Source organism: Electrona antarctica, assembly GCF_951216825.1.
Source record: "Electrona antarctica genome assembly, chromosome: 1".
NCBI classification, from domain to species: Eukaryota; Metazoa; Chordata; class Actinopteri; order Myctophiformes; family Myctophidae; genus Electrona; species Electrona antarctica.
The window spans coordinates 8800474-8821874 of NC_136806.1; the positions used below are offsets into that span (position 1 = coordinate 8800474).

The window sequence follows — 21401 nt, forward strand, 5'->3', positions numbered from 1 at the left end:
CCAGCACATGGAACCGACTTGAAAAGAGAACCACAGAAGAGAGATAGGTAGACGGTAAGTAGACGGGCTAGAATGTGGAAAGCACTTTTACAAGTGTGTTTCCTGCTGAGCACAGTCAAGGAGCTGAACGGGGAAAATAAGAGCCAGTCCGCTGTGCAAAACAATGGCTTTGAGGGCAAGGTTGTCAACACGCCCACCACTTCAGAATCCTCCAGTAAGTTCTTGGGCCGTCTGTTGGTGATTCCTATGGACGGGAGTCACTGGGTGGACTTAAAAGCCGTCGCCCAGGAAATGGGTCGTCGTGGACACAGAGTAACCGTGGTAATGCCCGAGGTCTCCCTGCGACTGGGTCCTGGTAAACACTACACCACCTTGACGTATCCTGTCCCTTATGGGCAGGCGGAGGTCGATGCCCTTTTCGGTGGGATTATTGAAACAATGACCAAATCTTTCGTGGAGAAGATAAGTCATATCAGACACATGATGAGCTTCATCTACACCACTGGAGAAAGTGTGCTGCTTAACACAAGTCTCATCTCACATCTGTCAGAGCAGGTGAGTGGGTATAGCAGGCCTATGTGTATTGGTCTACTATACAGTCATATGATTGGCACATGCTTTAGACCAGGGCAGAGTAATCTAGTAAGAGAGTGGCGACATGCTTTGATCTCGCTGCACAGCGGGGTGCTATGGGCTATAGTTCCAAACATTGGAACCATCCCATTGAGATAGAATGAGCACTTCCGCATTCCATTGTTACAATGGGAGTCATGCAATGCTAGTGTCACCACTCTCTTACTAGATTACTCTGGACCAGGGGTGCCCACACTTTTTAGACTTGAGAAATAATTTTAAAATGACTGACTCAATAAGATCTACCAACCTTTAAAAAAAAGAAAAAATGTAACCCATTGCTGAAAATGCTTTGAAAATGTACTGGTGCTGGCGTTTTAAGACAAATGTACTTTGAATGGGAAATAGAGGGGAACATAGAATTGGCGTTTTGTTTTTTATAAAGAATAAAATGCTTATAATGCTACTGATGTTTGCACGCAACACTATAGAAGCCATGCAGTCAGTGAGCTGACAGGCCCTTCTTGATGTCAATCAATCAAGTCACCTTAATTCAATAAGGGCCGTTCTCGGCCCCACCCCTCTCCCACTGTTTATATTGTGTTCAGTTTCCAAGATGGCCGCAGCACCAGGAGGGGGTGGGGCGGAGGTGAGCGGGTGGGGTCGACATATGCCCTTACTGTGCTGCATTCAAGACACTTGCCTTGTGTCTGACACCTGACTTGTGTCTGAACACAGCTTTGATGGATGTGTTCTGCCCCCTATCAAACAAAATGTTTGGTCAAACTATATGGGCTTCCATTGGAAATGCATTGGAGCGGCCATTAAACAGACACAAGACAGGTATCTTGGATGTGTGACCTTTGGGCAGACTTGGGGCTCCATTTTCGTCACCGCTAAAGCCCTTATCCCTAAACTTCTTTGCCAGTTTTTACTATTTTGCTAAACATTTTTGAATAGTTAAAATGGCCAGTCTACAAGCTCACAACGTGTCAATGTAGATTGGCTAGTTGAACTATTCAAAAATGTTTTTCAAAATAGTAAAAAAAGGCAAAGAAGTTTAGGGATAAGGGGTTTAGCAGTGACGAAAATGGAGCCCTTGGTCTACAACACAGTCATGTATGGTGTGGCACGTGCTTTAGACCCCTGTAGTGTGCCGCAGCGAGGTGAATTTACTGTCACAGAATGGTGATTGTCACCAAAATGTTTGCTTCCAATGAACATTATTATAATGACAACTATCAACATCAGTCTATGAAACTACCTTGGAACTGTTCCTGACATAGCCCCAAACACCACCACCCCTTCAGTCCAGTAATAATGTAATTTGATCTCAATCTAATTGCAAAAAAAAAAAAAACTCAGCTGATTTTATATCTTCAATATATCCTGAATAACAGAATAAAAGTTGTCTGGAATTGTCTGAGGGGAAAGTTTTGAAAATGGCCTGTACAGTATGGCCACCATTGACATCCTATATAAGGCAAATATTTTCTAGGTTTCCTTTTGCTTTAAGTAGCATGTGACGTGTAAAACTAGAGGGTTTTCATGATGCTGAATCCATTCCAAGCATTAGTTTAGCATAAAAACACTCATTGGGCTAAATTTGGCCATAGCCACTTAGCCACAATGTGCTGACCTCATCACATTTGTGATGACGGCTATGGCCGTTTTAGTTTGAGGTTGATGCTGTATTTTCCATGGATTTCCTGTACTACTTCTCATTCTGCAGGACTTTGATGCTGTTCTAACGAGCCCTATGCTGCCAACAGGTGCTCTGCTAGCCAGAAAGTTTGGTGAGTGCTTCTGTGGTGACACACGATTGAGTTGGTTTACCTGTACTTCAGCCGTCTCTCCCTAAGAATTTACTTTCCATAATCAACTACCGGTATTTTAGGTCTGCCCAGCATCAATTTAGCGAGAGGGGTTCCGTGTGGCCTGGATATGAAGTCTGCAGCCTGCCCCTCCCCTCCCTCATACGTCCCTCGGTTCTTCAGTCGGTCCACAGATAAAATGGACTTCAAGGAGAGAGTTATCAACACTCTGGTGAGTAGCCTATACTTTACACCAGTGGTTCCCAAACGTTTTCGTGTCAAGTACCCCCAAATCATACATTTATTAGGCCACGGACCCCCCATTTGAAAACATATGCCAGTGACCCCGATAAGGGAGGATTTATACGGCTCTAGCAGTGATTCCGAAATATATTAATTTCATGGACACACACATTATGCTACGGACCCCGTTTTTTTGGCATTTCTATCTCTGGTAACCCAATTTATATTGTAAAACCACTGTTAATTTAACTCTGAGAGTGTACAAATGGAACCAAATGGACCCGTTTGTACACTCCATTTGTACACTCTCTGAGTTACAGACCCATAAGGGTCCATTTGGTTCCTAAGTATCTCTAATTGAGCTAGGTACCCCCTGGAACACCCTCAAGTACCCCTAGGGGTCCCCGGACCCCACTTTGGGAACCACTGCTTTACACTACAAGTAAGACGCCCTGAGGGAGAGAAGGCGAGGTCATTTCTCGCGTGTCTTGAGTGTACAGGGTTTGATGAGGTCAGATCAACATATGGAATGTCAGAACAGGTCAGCTCCATATATGGAGATCTAAGGGTTTGAAGGTCAGATGTAGAGTTGCTGGCCGGCTCCATATATGCAGATCTAGGTGATGATCCAGTCTTCTCCATGTATGGTTATCCAGGGTGATCTTCATATATGGATATGGCCATATATGGAGGCGTGATGTCACGAGGTGTGACCATATATGGAGGCGTGGGGTGACTGACGGACGGACAGGAGATGCAGGCTTTCATAGTAAATGCGACCTACAGTCGCAATAACATACAAATGTACATGATAACCTACATGCACATTCACACACACTCAATTTAAATTGAAAGGTGGCCAGGCCACGTTTTAAAACATAAACCTTAAAAAAAGGCATGGCCCGTTTTATTGGGTACACTATTTTAGGAGTGTGAGGTCCGTTGCAACGGATTGTTTCGCAGTTTTTTTCCACCGAAAAACGCACCAGTGCAAAATTAACTCCCAATCTTCCGCCGTAGTCTGAAAACCCACCTCTTCAGACTCCACCATGGCCCGTAGCACTTGCCCTAGCCTAGCCCCTTAGATAGCACATTATGTAGACTTAGATAGTATTTTAAACAGACTTATAGCTTTGTTACGTAGGCAGCTCTATAATTGCACTTTATGTAGTCATAGCACTTTATAGTACACATGTATAATATATTATATAGTATAGTATGTATAGTTTACATAGATACTCCACTGTTACGTTCTTAGTTTACGCATGATTCATGATAACTACTTTTTATATATGTGATGTATGCCATGCTTTTGTTATTGCTTAATGTAAATCGCTCTGGATTAAGAGCGTCTGCTAAATGCCTAAATTGTAAAATACAGGGAATTAAAAAGTATTCTGGGGGGACCCCCAAATAGTTTTTATAATGAAAAGTCTGTAAATGTGATTCTTACAAATAGCGAAATGTATGATTTTTAAACAGATCTTTAAACATAAATGTATGATTTTGGTCCAACAGATTTCTTTGATGGAGCCATTGATGTGTCGAATGATGCACTGGCAGTTTGACCACTTAGCTGTTGAGTTCCTGGGAGAAGATATTAGTTCGGCTGAGGTCATGAAAGACGCTGCTATCTGGCTGTTGAGGTAACATGTAGGCTCTGTCTGGAGGAGTCTAGCCGTCTAGAACAGGGGTTCTCAACCCGTGGGTCGCGACCCCTCGGGGGGTCGCCAAATTATTTTGGGGGGTTCCCAAATAAATAATAATAATAAATGCAACTGAATGGCTGGAAAATGGAAATGAAGAGTTTACATATAGTACAAATAGTACATGCATACACCTTGATTATGATTATATCTGGTATATTTATGGTGTATTGTCTATATTATTAAGGTTATTGTAGCAGTCAATTTATATTGGGGGTCAGGAGGGGGCGGGGCGGGGGTCCCGAGACGTTGCCAAAGCATTTTCGGGGGTCCCCGGCCAAAAACGTTGAGAACCCCTGGTCTATAACATGGTTGGTCTGTGTCTGTCTTGTCTGACCGAAACGATCAGTGCCAAATGCCTTGTGCATACTTGATAGGCCACAGAAGTACCTCCACAAATGTTATTTCACATTGGTTTTATACTTTGAAATATATATTATTGTTTATTAAACATACAATTTACTGAGGAAACCAATCCGTCTCTCAGATCAGGTTAAAACCTTGAGTCATACGACTGATCATGGAGTCTATTTGTGGGTCGCAGACAATCTTTAATTTTAATTAATTTTTTGTTTCCTACATTTTGTTTTTGTTTTTTTGAGTGGTGCAAACCACTCCAACAACTGGCTTTGTACCCGTGTTCGTACCAAAAAAACGAGCATGGTTGCTATGGTTAGCAACCAAAAAAACGAGCATGGTTGCTATGGTTAGTATGTGACGTCACATAACAATAAATGTGTAGTTGCACCACTCAGTTCACACGGGTGTGATTTTTTCTCTATGTCCAGCTTTGAGCATTAATGTAAACATTGAAGACAAAAGTGTGTAACACAAACATTGAAAAGTGAGGACGTCGTGAATTGTGATTGGCCAGAATGAGATGATGTATGATGACATATGATGATAAGACCGCCCCTCACTTCACACAGGTGTGAATTATAATTTCAAACATTAAGAAAATAATTCCCTAAAAAGCTAAAGTTTTCATTAATTAATACCAAATTAAATGAAAGTAATTTCTTGAATAAATAAAAGGCAAATCTAAGAAATTAGAAAACAAATGTTTAAGAAGTATAGTGAAAATAGGCGATCTACGGTCGGGGGGGAATGTATCGTTTCTCTTTTGGGTCACGGGCTAAAACGTTTGAAAGTAAACATAAACGACTGACTGTCATAGACGACTGACGTCATAGGCTTTTTTTTTGGTCCACTGCATACAGGACTGACTTCACGCTGGACCACCCACGGCCTCTCATGCCCAACATGGTGCTGGTGGGAGGGATGAACTGTGACCTGAGGAACCCTCTACCTGAGGTGAGGACATATATTCTAAATCCTGACAGTTTTCTGAAAAACCTCATCGTTCTCAAACATTTTCATGTCAAGGACCCACAAGATTATATGTAATTGGCCGCCGACCCCCACCTGAGAATATGTTGTTCCATGCGGGGGACCCCCCAGAAGCAAATATTTGAATTAAAAATGTTCACTGTGAAATAATCTGTTAAAAAATTTGCACGTTTTACTTTTCACGATTTTTCAAAAAATTAGCAGATCTACAAGCTCGTAGCGCGGCACTCGGTGCCGCACTACAAGCTTGTTGATCTGCTATTTTCCAATAGCTAAAGTGTAACATAATGCTTAAAACACCAAAAGGGGTTCCCGCCCAGAATGGGTATTGAAAGCGACCGTATGTGTTTGGTGGTGCAGGACCTGCAGCCTTGGGTGTCGGGGGCTGATGGGTTCGTGGTGTTCACCCTGGGATCCATGGTGTCATCTGTGCCAGAGGACATAGCTGCTATCTTTCTGGACGCCTTCAGACAAATTCCACAGAAGGTAGAGACACTTTTTACATTGTATAAACATAGAAAAGACGTCATGTAACGGGAAAAGCCCAACAGATTATTCCAATGTATCAGTATGTATTGTAATTGTCCTCTGTATATATTACAGGTTATATGGCGATACACTGGCCCAGTTCCTGACAACGTCCCAGAAAATGTCAAGATGATGAAATGGGTGCCACAGAATGACCTACTAGGTACTGTGACACCACTGTCACTCTTCATAGTAGGCTACAGTCAAATGCAAAACTCCCAGACTTCAACCTGACTAAAGTAATGAGCATATAGCTAGCTGCCATGCAGAGCAACAGTACTTATAATCCACAATATTATAGTAGTCTGTCGGTTCATATGATGTTTACTACTGCTCATTGTGTGTGTGTGTGTGTGTGTGTGTGTGTGTGTGTGTGTGTGTGTGTGTGTGTGTGTGTGTGGTGTGGCGTGCGTGCGTGCGTGCGTTAGCACACCCTGGAGTACGGGCTTTCATCACTCACGGTGGCTCACACGGTCTCTATGAGGGAGTGTGTCATGCCGTTCCCATGATGATGTTGCCGATCACGGGAGAACAGCCGGACAATGCTCAGCGGATGGCGAGCAGGGGAGTGGGCGTGGTTTTGGACATAAAGACCGTCACTGTGGAACAACTCCTTAAAGGACTAAGTGACGTCATCAACAGCACCAGGTGAGGGATCAAAGGTCACTGAAGAAAAACAAAAACACTGTTAGCCCCATGGTTGAGAAAATGCTATATAAAGAACCATCTAAAATCATGCGAGACATGGCCAAAACATTTCCGGGGGTCCCCAGCCAAAAACGTTGAGAACCCCTGCCTTAGTAGGCTGACAGGAAATGGGGAGAGAGAGATGGAGTCGAACCGACGACACGCTGTCAGGCTGGATTAGCCATAGATATATATAAGAAAGCTAGATGGCTCACCCGCGCTCTGGCCAATGGAGAGCGACGTTGCTACGTGGCGGCCATCTTACCTCGGGGCAACATAACATTGTGTCTATGGGGCATGTACTTTTAAATAACCACAACTTGCTCAATTTTCAAACGATTTTCAAACGGTTTGGTTTGTTATAAACGTCAGAGACGTCCGCATACTTATATGCTTTTATACGACGTTCATATAAAAAACTAAATTAAGCAGATAAGCGTCCTCATAGCCACGTTGACAATGTTTGTAATAAACCAACCCGTTTGTAAATCCGTCAAGATTTGAGCGAGTTATGACTGTTTTTGTTTGAGCTGCCATTGAACATACTGTACTGTAGCCCCGAAGCAAGATGGCCACCGGGTGAACGACGTCAGAAACTCCGCCTTGAGCCATCTAGCCTTTATATATATCTATGGGATTAGCAGCCTAGGTGCCCCGGACCGCTACACTAGCCACCTGGGCCAGGAGGACCGCTACACTAGCCACCTGGGCCAGGAGGACCGCTACACTAGCCACCTGGGCCAGGAGGACCGCTACACTAGCCACATGGGCCAGGAGGACCGCTACACTAGCCACCTGGGCCAGGAGGACCGCTACACTAGCCACCTGGGCCAGGAGGACCGCTACACTAGCCACCTGGGCCAGGAGGACCGCTACACTAGCCACCTGGGCCCGGTGACATTGATAGGGGTGAAGTCAACCTTTCAAGGGACACTTCACCCTTTTTGCAAAAAAAATATATGTTAATGACGTTTAGAAGTTTTAGAACACTTTCCTGGGGGTCTTTATATGTGGATTTAGATATTTTAGATTTTAGCAGTGAGCCTGCAGTGTCTCTGATGTCATGGACACTGGGCTCACTTCCTTCCTGGACTACAATTCCCATAATGCTTTGGTGCACCGCTCCTCCTTGTGGATAGGGTCTTCAAGGCCCCATCGTTGCTCTCCAACGTTGAGGCGCTCGGCCCTAGTGGTAAGAGGAGGGACTGCAGGCGGACCCGTGGATTCATGACAGGGAAACCCGTGCAGCTGGGCTTTAACATTGAGCGCTCGGTTGCACTTCCGCGTTTGACCACCAAAATTTGGAGGTCGAATGCGGAACTTCTTCCGAGACAACATGTAGTCCAGGAAGTAAGTGAGCCCAGTGTCCATGACATCAGAGACACTGGGCTCACTGAAAATAGGAGATCTACAAGCTCTACAAGCGTCGTATCGTGACGCAGTGTGACCTTGTAGATCTGCTATTTTGAAATAAATCTTGAACTAAATATTTTCAAATGTGGGTCCGCAGGCAAATACATATATTCATATGGGGGTGTCCTCCTTGACATGAAAGAGTTTTTGAACCAGTAAACCTAAACCCATGCATTCATTTGCCCTTCTACAGGTACAAGGAAAACATAATGAAGCTCTCGGCCCTCCATAAGGATCGTCCGATGAACCCCTCTGAGCTGTCCGTGTACTGGACAGAGTACGTGATGCGGCACAAAGGAGCACATCACCTCCGACCCGCGGCCCACCATCTCAACTGGTTCCAGTATCACAGCTTGGACGTCATCACAGTACTGAGTGTTGTGGCGGTAGTGGTTCTCATGGTGACCGTGTCCTGCATGAGACGGTGCCTTAGTAGTAGTAGTAGCCTCTTCAGGAAAAGGAAACGAGATTAGTCTTCAGGGCAGGATGAGAGAAACTATACCTTCTATACTACTCAAAGGACCATACTAGTGTAATTTTGACTCCTCGCCATTAGAAAAGGATAGGAGCTCGACCGGCCTTCGGTCGATCTCTAGAGCCACGAGAGAAAACAGTGTAATGCAGAAACCTGTGGCCTGCAGAATGATGTTACCATACACAGGTGCATCAAGCACCGTCATCAAGCAGCGACACGCTTGATGACGTTGCATAGAGTGGGTCTAATGGTCAAAAGAGGTGGCTGAAATTTGGCTGAATAATGCGTTTTGTATTTAACTGTAACGGGGCGGCGGTGGCTCAGGGGTAGAGTGGCTGGATGGTAACCGCAAGGTTGCCAATTCGAACCCGGGCTCCCCCAGAGTTAGTGTCGAAGTGTCCTTGAGCAAGACAATGAACCCCAAATTGCTCCTGATGTGCTGGTTGGTGCCTTGCATGGTTTCTGCTGCCATCGGTGTATGAATGTGTGTGTGAATGTGTCAATTGATGCACAATCTATGTAAAGCGCCTTGGATAAAGGCGCTATATAAATGCACCATTTACCATTTACTGTACAATATGATTGAGGGTGGGATAATAAGCCTAGATTATAGACAGAAGTGATGAAGAGTCTGTGGCAAATTTAGAGGCAGGTGTGTATAGTGCTAGTCAGCCCGTGATGAGCTGACGCACACATCGATGTTGCTGATTCTGGCAGTGGGATTTTGTGTATTTAAGTGTATGGAGTGCATACATACTGTAGATCTCAGTACATTTTCCAAAGTTATTCACTGCTATTCATGTCTTTCTCAATCTGTGTGAAAACCGTTCCCCAACATGCAAGTGATCCCACATGATCAGTCCTGTAATGCCAGGCTATGTAATCACCCTATGGAAGCGCTCTCTCTCTCTCTCTCTCTTACACACACTTTCTCTCTCGCCTTCTTTCAGACCTCAAATCAACCACTCTTGAGAATAAGTCTGAGATTCTTTTGTATGTTGTGACAAGGTATCAACGTCCTGTGTCCACTGGGGCCAATGGAAAAATAAACAATTATGATTATTTATTATATATATATATTATTATATTACAATAATTATTTCAGTGGCAGAGCTTTCCAGATAGTGCCAGCAGCACCTTGGCTTGAATGACTAATATAGTTTCAGAGGCGCGGTGTGTAAACGCGATTGACACAACGTCCCAAATGTTCCACTCACTCCCATCAGAATGTAACTCCCCACCGATGCTGCAGTCACAATCACACTGAAGAGCTAGAGTAAAGGACCTGTGTTTTTTTTAAATAATTTTTATCCCACGATTTTGTAACCCATTTTTCACCCCTGTGTCAATTATTTAATGTGATCCTGGGCTCTACACACCCTCCGCCAACCTGGGGAGAGCAACGGACTTGAACTCATGCTTCCTTCATGCCTGAGTGTCCAAGTTGCTCTTTTTCACCTGACAGGGGGGAGTTTCCCTGGTTGGACGTAGCGTGTGGAAGGAACACGTTATTCCAACCAGTTCCTTTCCCCTCCATCAGGCGCCCCGGCTGGCCAGGGGGAGGCAGTTTAGAGACCAGGATTACTGCATGTTTTTTGTGAGGGTACCTACCCTAGGAGACACGGGGAGAACATGCAAAGGCCCTTTCGCCAACCCCGCCTCGGGTATGGGCACTGATGACGCGGAGGAGGAAACACGCCACCAGCACCCACAGCGTCCCCAGCGGGAATTGAACCCAGGACCTTCTAGCTGTGAGGCGACAGCACTACCAACTGTGCCACCGTGCCCCCCAAACTTAGATTTTAGTTTTAGTCAGTCTCTTGACTAGTTTATTTAGTTTTAGTCACATTTTAGTCACCTGGAATTTTTTAGTGTTTAGTTTTAGTCGACTAAATATCATACGATTTTAGTCGACTAAGTAAATCTACAGTTGATTTAGTCGACTAAAATGTATTTTGGCGGGCCTTGATGCCGTCGTAATGGCTGATTTTACACTTGCTGAAAATAGCCGATCTACAAGCACACTATTTTCAGCATGCAAGTGTAAAATCTCCACAGACTTCGAACCATATAAATGTAGCTGTATGCTATGTGCTGTAGGATCTCTCTGAACAACATGCTATCAAAATATCATTTTAGCATCTGTGGTCAAGCAATAGCAGGATTATCTAAGTACCATACATAATAACAAGAAACCAACATACATCTGCATAGAATAACTAGCATCTATTTTGGTCACAAAGCGACAAAAGGGACACAATTTTGTCCTGGCCGCTACTACTCCCTCTGACAACCAGTCACTTATTGGAGGACTTTGACCACAGCTAGGGCTTTGTGAGTGAACTTAGTGCATACTGCAGAGAATGCAGAGACATTCTTTCTCAACAGAGAAAGGGGGAATGCAGAAGGAATGACATGACAGCAGTCGAGTAGTGAAAAAAGCTCTCCAGCACATGGAACCGACTTGAAAAGAGAACGAAAAACCACAGAAGAGAGATAGACGGTAATACAAGTAGACGGGCCAGAATGTGGAAAGCATTTTTACAAGTGTGTTTCCTGCTGAGCACAGTCAAGGAGCTGAACGGGGAAAATAAGAGCCAGTCCGCTGTGCAAAACAATGGTTTTGAGGGCAAGGTTGTCAACTCGCCCACCACTCCAGAATCCTCCAGTAAGTTCTTGGGCCGTCTGTTGGTGATTGCTGTGGACGGGAGTCACTGGGTGGACTTAAAAGCCGTTGCCCAGGAAATGGGTCGTCGTGGACACAGAGTAACCGTGGTGATGCCCGAGGTCTCCCTGCGGCTGGGTCCTGGTAAACACTACACCACCTTGACGTACCCTGTCCCTTATGGGCAGGCGGAGGTCGATGCCCTTTTCGGTGGGATTGCTGAAACAATGACCAAATCTTTCATGGAGAAGATGAGTCATATCAGACACATGATGAGCTTCATCCACACCAATGCAGAAAGCCTGCTGCTTAACACAAGTCTCATCTCACATCTGTCACAGCAGGTGAGTGGGTATAGGCCTGTGTGTACTCTATACTGTAGGTCTACTACAGTCATGTATGGTTGGCACATGCCTTAGAGTAGACCCCTGGCCTGTAGTGTGCCGCAGCGAGGTGACTGAGGCAAAATGTTTGCTTCCACTGAACATTATTACATGATGATGACAACTATCAACATCAGTCTATGAAACTACCTTGGTACTGTTCCTGACATATAGCCCCAAACACCACCACCACCCCTTCTCATTCTGCAGGACTTTGATGCTCTTCTAACAAGCCCTATACTGCCAACAGGTGCTCTGATAGCCAGAAAGTTGGGTGAGTGCTTCTGTGGTGACACACGATTGAGATGGTTTACCTGTACTTCAACCGTCTCGCCCTACGAATTTATTTTCCATAATCAACTACCGGTATTTTAGGTCTGCCCACCATCAATTTAGCGAGAGGGGTTCCATGTGGCCTGGATATGAAGGCTGCAGCCTGCCCCTCCCCTCCCTCATATGTTCCTCGGTTCTTCAGTCGGTTCACAGATAAAATGAACTTCAAGGAGAGAGTTATCAACACTCTGGTGGGTGTACTTTAACACTATAACATACAAATGTACATGATAACCTATATGCACATTCACACACTCAATTTAAATTTCATGAAAGGTGTCCAGGCCACTTATCAGCTTTTAAACATAAACCTTAAAAACAGCACAGCCCGTTTTATTGGACACACTATTTTAGGATTGTGGGGTTGACTGATGCAACGCAACGGATTATTTCACCGCCGTTTTTCAGAAAAAAACGCACCAGTCTGCAAGGACTTAATCCGAAAAATGGAGCAGTGTGCTGTGCAAGCTCCTTAAAGCCCGATAAAAGTATCCAACTGTCAAAATCAACTAGAATACAGGCAATTACATTTACCCTGTTAAAAAGGTTTCTGGGGGAGGACCCCCAAATAGTGTTTTATAATGATCTGTAAATGTGATTCTTCCAAATACGATTAATACGATATGATTTTGGTCCAACAGATTTCTTTAATGGAGCCATTGATGTGTCGAATGATGCACTGGCAGTTTGACCACTTAGCTGTTGAGTTCCTGGGAGAAGATATTAGTTCGGCTGAGGTCATGAAAGACGCTGCTATCTGGCTGATGAGGTAACATGTATGCTCTGTCTGGAGGAGTCTAGCCGTCTATAACATGGTTGGTCTGTGTCTGTCTTGTCTGACCGAAACGATCAGCGCCAAATGTCTTGTGCACACTTGATAGGCCACAGAAGTACCTCCACAAATGTTATTTCACATTGGTTTTATACTTTTGGAAATTAATATTAAACATACAATACTATAGACGAATAACAGTTGAAGTCCACACTAATTATCCATAATGTATAAATGATGGATAAGGGGTTAGGACAACTAGGCCTTTCCGTGGAGGGGTCAGAATAAACTCTTAACGAATAACTTAAACTGTTATTCGTCTATAGTACTTTATTTACTGAGGAAGCCAATCCGTCTCTCAGATCAGTTTAAAACCTTGAGTCATACAGTACGTCACACGTACTGTATGACTGATGTCATAGAGTCTATGACTGATGTCATAGAGTCTATGACATCAGTTGTCTATGAGTCGGGAGTCGGGACCCATTTGTGGGTCGCAGACAATCTTCATTTTTTGTTTCCTACATTTTGTTTTTGAGGGGTGCTAGCCCCTCTATGTCTAGCTTTGAGAAAACATTGAAGAGAAAAGTGTGTAAACACAAACATTGAAAAGTGAGGACGCAAATTGTGATTGGCCAGAATGAGATGATGTATACATATAGTACAGTGGGAAGAGGGGGGTATCATGCACCCCCCGGAAATATACTTCTAATCAGTGTTTTCTTATTGGAAAAAATGTGCTGAAAATGATGAGCTATGATAAAAAGTTGTCAAAATGTCCCACCTACCTCAAAACCCCCTTTTTGGTATATGGCTCTGGCGAAATTGTGTAAAGGCAAATATTAATTCACTAAAATTACATAAATAGACATGGAAGTCTGAAATTTGTCATGGAGTATCCTGACACATAGGGGTAAGTAGATGAATAGGATTTGGGGGGTTGCTACCATTATAGTTTTAAATATGACCTACATTATCCCCAGAAAAACTAAAAAATATGCTGTCCGCTTGACTAATAATAACAAAGATGGTTATTTTCCAACACATTATGGTGAAAATCACTGCCTCACTTGTATATAGAAATCTTCCCATATCCCTAAGCTTCAATTTGAGCCCGAGATAACCTTTCTATCTTGAAAATTACTCTTTCTGTAGCCAAAACTCTGAATTATACCTCAAATCGGTGAAAATTGTATATTCAGTCAGTATCAGCTATACATTTGGAATAAATGAATAAATGACTGAGTTTGAACTGACTCCACATCATGGAATATTTCTTACTTGAATAAGCTATGTTAAAAAGTTCTACAAGTTCTACAATTTCTATGCAAATGAGTGCTTCCATTATCAAAATAATCGATTTTCACTATATCTCAGACAATACTGCACTTAAATGAACAAATAAAGTGTCTAGACCTATGTTTTGAGGGTCGAGGATCTCAGTGAAACTATTCTTAAAGTGACCACATGTGCCCGCGGCGAGCCAGGTCAACTTTGTCATCTGCCCCCAACACTCTTTCACTGAAGACTCACAATTTAAATAGCATATATTCTGAGCCTAGCCAAGCCATATGGCCCATAGGGCAGGAGCCTAACAAGTACACTCCCTGGCATGACTAGTATGTCGCAAGGACTTACCCCAATCCAACCCTTTGGTATTCCCCGGCTGGGGATCGAACCCCTGACCATCCAGTCTCAGGGCGGACGCTCTAACTACAAGGCCACTGAGCTGTTGATGATATCCAGAGCTTCTTACGGGTGTGTAACTCTAGAGTGTAGAAAATGGAACCAAATTGACCTGTAAGTAAGCCTTGTGTAGCCATGTACACCCCCTGGACATGACACTAGTATGTAGCAGGGATATGTCCGACTTACCGACTGAGTCTTTGGTGTGACCCGGCCGGGGATCGAACCCCGAATTCCCAGTCTCAGGGCGAACGCTCTGACTACAAGGCCACTGAGCTGTTGATATCTTACTGGTGTGCAATTCTGAACGTACAAAATGGAACCAAATGGACCCGTAAGGGTTATGGGGGACTGGGGGTCCTTGAAATGTGCCTTGTGCTACACTATAGACCGATTCAGAAACGGGTCTCATGGTCGCAGGCAACGTATTTCTCTCCAAAGTTGAACGTTGCCACCACTGTTGAAGCAGCCATACACTACATCAGGTTCATCCTGATGTTCTGGGCATCTTTGTAAAGTTAGTGTTATTAAAAAGCAGGTAAAAGAGTAACGTTTGAGCACTCTATTGGTCACTCTATCCATTCAATGTAGTAGAAGAGCCGACTGTTTACACCGCAGATATGTCGTCTCCGTACACAGGAAATACGTTGCCTGTGACCTTGAGACCCGTTTCTGAATCGGTCTATATGGAACAGATCCTTAATTAGGATAGTTGCAGCAATTCATCTGTCTGCTGTATGGACAGAGTTGCGAGTCTTCAGTATGGTAAATGGTGCATTTATATAGCGCCTTTATCCAAGGCGCTTTACATAGATTGTGCATTACATTCACCCATTCAAACACATTCATACACCGATGGCGGCGGAAACCATGCAAGGCACCAACCAGCACATCAGGAGCAATTAGGGGTTCAGTGTCTTGCTCAAGGACACTTCGACACTAACTCTGGGGGAGCCCGGGTTTGAACTGGCAACCTTATGGTTACCATCCGGCCACTCTACCCCTGAGCCACTGCTGCCCCAGTGGACTTCACCCATGCCAAGTTGCTGCAGACAATGGTGGGGGCAAATGACAAACTCACTTCTTAAATCTAAAGTTGACCTGGCTCGTCTTCCTCCATGCTACTCTGCTCTGAAGAGAACTACCGTGTTGCCTTATACAAGCGAGCTGATGAAGCAATTGTGGAAAAACCAAAACCCTATGAAGGGCAGGGATGGTTGAAAATCGAAGGGTTTTTGAATCCAGTGTGGTCCTGCGATCCAGTCCTACCAACCTTTGATCTCCTTGACTCCTTGTCATTGGAGACCATGGACAAGAAGACGAAGAAGACTCTGACGAGTTCTAACACGATGACTAATTAATGTAATTAATTTTGTTCTTTATGGTGCAGGCTAGTGTATAGGGTGGTCACTGTTGCTTACATTTTTGCCTTTGAGTGTGTATATGATGGAATACTGTTACAGGATTGTGTGACTGTTTGTATTTTGTACTGCATATTGCAGGCCATTCTATAGTGTGTATACTGCCGCCTACTATTGTTCATACTGAGGATGTTTTTTGTGTGTGATGTTATGCTACAGTATATATATTCTAAATTATAAAGCTAGCATAAAAACACAGCACCTGTCTAGATACCTTATTTGTAAAGTTATATGCAATATTGGTATATCTTACTTGGTATAAATGTGACTTTATTGTAATGGCAGCACTGATTTGTACACCAGCATGCCACGGGCACATGTGGTCACTTTAAGAATAGTTTAACTGAGATCCTTGACCATCAAAACATAGGTCTAGACAACGTATTTGTTCATTTAAGTGCAATATTGGCTGAGATATAGTAAACATTGATTGTTTTGATAATGGTGACACTCATTTGCATAAAAATGGTAGATTGGACACTTTGCCAACTTTTTAACATAGCTTATTCAAGTAAGAAATATTCCATAATGTGGAGTCAGTTCAAACTCAGTTATTCATTCATTCATTCCAAATGTTTAGCTGATACTGACTGAATATACAATTTTCACCGATTTGAGGTATAGTTCAGAGTTTTGGCTACAGAAAGAGTAATTTTCAAGATAGAAAGGTTATCTTGGGCTTAAATTGAAGCTTAGGGATATGGGAAGTTTTTATATACAAGTGAGGCAGTGATTTTCACCATAATGTGTTGGAAAATAACCATCTTTGTTATTATTAGTCAAGCGGACAGCATCTTTTTTAGTTTTTCTGGGGATAATGTAGGTCATATTTAAAACTATAATGGTAGCAACCCCCCAAATCCTATTCATCTACTTACCCCTATGTGTCAGGATACTCCATGACAAATTTCAGACTTCCATGTCTATTTATGTATTTTTAGTGAATTAATATTTGCCTTTACACAATTTCGCCAGAGCCATATACCAAAAAGGGGGTTTTGAGGTAGGTGGGACATTTTGATAACTTTTTATCATAGCTCATCATTTTCAGCACATTTTTTCCAATATGAAAACACTGATTAGAAGTATATTTCCGGGGGGTGCATGATACCCCCCTCTTCCCACTAGACTAATATGACAAACATTAAGAAAAACATTCCCTAAAAAGCTACATTTTTCATTAATTAATACCAAATTAAATCAAAGTAATTTCTTGGAATAAAAAAAAGACAAATCTAAGAAATTCAATAAATTAGAAAACAAATGTTTAAGAAGTAGTGAAAATAGGCGATCTACGGTCGGGGGGGAATGTATAGTTTCTCTTTTGGGTCACGGGTTAAAACGTTTGGGAACTACTGGTCTATGAAAGTAAACGTAAACGACTGACTGTCACAGACGACTGACGTCATAGGCTTTTTTTTGGTCCACTGCATACAGGACTGACTTCACGCTGGACCACCCACGGCCTCTCATGCCCAACATGGTGCTGGTGGGAGGGATGAACTGTGACCTGAGGAACCCTCTACCTGAGGTGAGGACCTATGTTTGTGTCTCACAAAGGGAGATTAAAACCCATTTCGACCTGAGGACGATTCTACAAATGTCTTCTAAATGTTTCTGTGTCAGTCGTTCTCAAACATTTTCATGTCAAGGACCCACCTGAAAATATGTTGTTCCGTGCGGGGGACTCCTCAGAAGCAAACATTTGAATTAACCGTGAAATAATCTATGTTAAAAGATGTGCACGTTTTCACGATTTTTCAAAAAATAGCAGACCTACAAGCGCGGCACCAAGTGCCGCGCTACGAGCTTGTTGATCTGCTATTTTCCAATAGCTAAAGTGTAACATAATGCTTAAAACACCAAAAGGGGTTCCCGCCCAGAATGGGTATTGAAAGCGAAAAGAGACAGTAGAGAAGTGTTAGTGTCCACCTCCTCCTACCGTATGCGTTTGGTGGTGCAGGACCTGCAGCCTTGGGTGTCGGGGGCTGATGGGTTCGTGGTGTTCACCCTGGGATCCATGGTGTCATCTGTGCCAGAGGACATAGCTGCTATCTTTCTGGACGCCTTCAGACAAATTCCACAGAAGGTAGAGACACTTTTTACATTGTATAAATCATGTAACGGGGAAAGCCCAAGAGATTATTCCAATATCAGTATGTATTGTAATTGTCCTCTGTGTATATTACAGGTTATATGGCGATACACTGGCCCAGTTCCTGACAACGTCCCAGAAAATGTCAAGATGATGAAATGGGTGCCACAGAATGACCTACTAGGTACTGTGACACCACTGTCACTCTTGATAGTACAGTCAAATGCAAAACTCCCAGACTTCAACCTGACTAAAGTAATGAGCATATAGCTAGCTGCCATGCAGAGCAACAGTACTTATAATCCACAATATTATAGTAGTCTGTCGGTTCATATGATGTGGTGTTTACTACTGCTCATTGTGTGTGTGTGTGTGTGTGTGTGTGTGTGTGTGTGTGTGTGTGTGTGTGTGTGTGTGTGTGTGTGTGTGTGTGTGTGTGTGTGTGTGTGTGTTCGTGCGTGCGTGCGTGTGTGCGTGCGTGCATTAGCACACCCTGGAGTACGGGCTTTCATCACTCACGGTGGCTCACATGGTCTCTATGAGGGAGTGTGTCATGCCGTTCCCATGATGATGTTGCCGATCACGGGAGAACAGCCGGACAATGCTCAGCGGATGGCGAGCAGGGGAGTGGGCGTGGTTTTGGACATAAAGACCGTCACTGTGGAACAACTCCTTCAAGGACTAAGTGACGTCATCAACAGCACCAGGTGAGGGATCAAAGGTCACTGAAGAAAAACAAAAACAAAAACACGGTTAGCCCCATGGTTGAGAAAATGCTATATAAAGAACCATCTAAAATCATGCGAGACATGGCCAAAACCTTTCCGGGGGTCCCCAGCCAAAAACGTTGAGAACCCCTGCCTTAGTAGGCTGACAGGAAATGGGGAGAGAGAGATGGAGTCGAACCGACGACACGCTGTCAGGCTGGATTAGCCATAGATATATATAAGAAAGCTAGATGGCTCACCCGCGCTCTGGCCAATGGAGAGCGACGTATCTATGTGGCGGCCATCTTACCTCGGGGCAACATAACATTGTGTCTATGGGGCATGTACTTTTAAATAACCACAACTTGCTCAATTTTCAAACGATTTTCAAACGGTTTGGTTTGTTATAAACGTCAGAGACGTCCGCATACTTATATGCTTTTATACGACGTTCATATAAAAAACTAAATTAAGCAGATAAGCGTCCTCATAGCCACGTTGACAATGTTTGTAATAAACCAACCCGTTTGTAAATCCGTCAAGATTTGAGCGAGTTATGACTGTTTTTGTTTGAGCTGCCATTGAACATACTGTACTGTAGCCCCGAAGCAAGATGGCCACCGGGTGAACGACGTCAGAAACTCCGCCTTGAGCCATCTAGCCTTTATATATATCTATGGGATTAGCAGCCTAGGTGCCCCGGACCACTACACTAGCCACCTGGGCCAGGAGGACCGCTACACTAGCCACCTGGGCCAGGAGGACCGCTACACTAGCCACCTGGGCACCGGACCACTACACTAGCCACCTGGGCCCGGTGAAGTCAACCTTTCAAGGGACACTTCACCCTTTTTGCAAAAAAATATATGTTAATGACGTTTAGAAGTTTTAGAACACTTTCCTGGGGGTCTTTATATGTGGATTTAGATATTTTAGATTTTAGCAGTGAGCCTGCAGTGTCTCTGATGTCATGGACACTGGGCTCACTTCCTTCCTGGACTACAATTCCCATAATGCTTTGGTGCACCGCTCCTCCTTGTGGATAGGGGAAGGGCTGTCTTCAAGGCCTCATCGTTGCTCTCCAACGTTGAGGCGCTCGGCCCTAGTGGTAAGAGGAGGGACTGCAGGCGGACCCGTGGATTCATGACAGGGAAACTCGTGCAGCTGGGCTTTAACATTGAGCGCTCGGCTGCACTTCCGCATTTGACCACCAAAATGTGGTGGTCGAATGCGGAAGTAGACGGTTCTTCCGAGACAACATGTAGTCCAGGAAGTAAGTGAGCCCAGTGTCCATGACATCAGAGCAAGGGGGCAGGCAGGCTTTCCAACGTTGAAGCTCTGGGTCCTAGTGGTAGGAGGAGGGACTACAGGCGGACCCGTGGATTCATGACCGGGAAACCCCGTGCAGCTGGGCTTTAACGTTGAGCGCTCGGTTGCCCTACGTCACTCAGGACCTCAAAGTTGAGGTCCTGGGAGGGACTTCCGGCAGTCTTCCGGGTGCTTCAAAACGCCACTGAGCAACTTCCACTGACATGAATAGCTGGGGGGGCGGAGCTTCGCGGCAGTTCAGTCTCTATTATATATATACTCTATGCATCAGAGACACTGGGCTCACTGAAAATAGGAGATCTACAAGCTCTACAAGCGTCGTATCGTGACGCAGTGTGACCTTGTAGATCTGCTATTTTGAAATAAATCTTGAACTAAATATTTTCAAATGTGGGTCCGCAGGCAAATACATATATTCATATGGGGGTGTCCTCCTTGACATGAAAGAGTTTGAGAACCAGTAAACCTAAACCCATACATTCATGTGCCCTTCTAAAGGTACAAGGAAAACATAATGAAGCTCTCGGCCCTCCATAAGGATCGTCCGATGAACCCCTCTGAGCTGTCCGTGTACTGGACAGAGTACGTGATGCGGCACAAAGGAGCAGATCACCTCCGACCCGCGGCCCACCATCTCAACTGGTTCCAGTATCACAGCTTGGACGTCATCACAGTACTGAGTGTTGTGGCGGTAGTGGTTCTCATGGTGACCGTGTCCTGCATGAGACGGTGCCTTAGTAGTACTAGTAGCCTCTTCAGGAAAAGGAAACGAGATTAGTCTTCAGGGCAGGATGAGAGAAACTATATCTTCTATACTACTCAAAGGACCATACTAGTGTCATTTTGACTCCTCGCCATTAGAAAAGGATAGGAGCTCGACCGGCCTTCGGTCGATCTCTAGCGCCACGAGAGAAAACCGTGTAATGCAGAAACCTGTGGCCTGTAGAATGATGTTACCATACATAGGTGCATCAAGCACCGTCATCAAGCAGCGACACGCTTGATGACGGTGCATAGAGTGGGCCTAATGGTGGCTGAAATTAGGCTGAATAATGTGTTTTGTATTAACTGTACAATATGATTGAGGGTGGGATAAGTCTAGATTATAGACGGAAGTGATGAAGAGTCTGTGGCAAATTTAGAGGCAGGTGTGTATAGGGATGGAGCTCGATAACTGATACCCGATAAAATCCGATAACAAGCTTATTGAGTACCCGTTAT

The 21401-nt window shown here is 44.2% G+C and overlaps 2 protein-coding genes across 2 annotated transcripts; both read left to right on the forward strand.

Moving 5' to 3' along the window:
- Window positions 1–424: 424 nt before the first annotated feature.
- Window positions 425–8958, forward strand: LOC306920203 (UDP-glucuronosyltransferase 1A5-like). The gene is made up of 9 exons (XM_079496872.1): window positions 425–555; window positions 2306–2369; window positions 2471–2619; window positions 4149–4276; window positions 5557–5650; window positions 6047–6172; window positions 6290–6377; window positions 6643–6862; window positions 8508–8958. Exons 1-9 carry the CDS (start codon window positions 439–441, stop codon window positions 8785–8787), a joined length of 1266 nt encoding a protein of 421 aa, XP_079352998.1. The 5' UTR covers window positions 425–438; the 3' UTR covers window positions 8788–8958.
- A 2241-nt stretch (window positions 8959–11199) lies between these two features.
- Window positions 11200–21059, forward strand: LOC306920123 (UDP-glucuronosyltransferase 1A1-like). The gene is made up of 9 exons (XM_079496751.1): window positions 11200–11798; window positions 12048–12111; window positions 12213–12361; window positions 12812–12939; window positions 17487–17580; window positions 18013–18138; window positions 18241–18328; window positions 18632–18851; window positions 20679–21059. The coding sequence occupies exons 1-9, from the start codon at window positions 11316–11318 to the stop codon at window positions 20956–20958; spliced, it is 1632 nt and encodes a 543-aa protein (XP_079352877.1). The 5' UTR covers window positions 11200–11315; the 3' UTR covers window positions 20959–21059.
- Window positions 21060–21401: the final 342 nt, after the last annotated feature.

Coding starts and splice junctions, on each gene's coding strand:
- LOC306920203 (XM_079496872.1), top strand. CDS start 439: ATGACCAAATCTTTCGTGGAGAAGATAAGTCATATCAGACACATGATG. Junction 5,651..6,046: donor TGAGGAACCCTCTACCTGAG/GTGAGGACATAT, acceptor TTGGTGGTGCAG/GACCTGCAGCCTTGGGTGTC. Junction 6,863..8,507: donor GACGTCATCAACAGCACCAG/GTGAGGGATCAA, acceptor GCCCTTCTACAG/GTACAAGGAAAACATAATGA.
- LOC306920123 (XM_079496751.1), top strand. CDS start 11,316: ATGTGGAAAGCATTTTTACAAGTGTGTTTCCTGCTGAGCACAGTCAAG. Junction 12,112..12,212: donor TCTGATAGCCAGAAAGTTGG/GTGAGTGCTTCT, acceptor CCGGTATTTTAG/GTCTGCCCACCATCAATTTA. Junction 18,852..20,678: donor GACGTCATCAACAGCACCAG/GTGAGGGATCAA, acceptor GCCCTTCTAAAG/GTACAAGGAAAACATAATGA.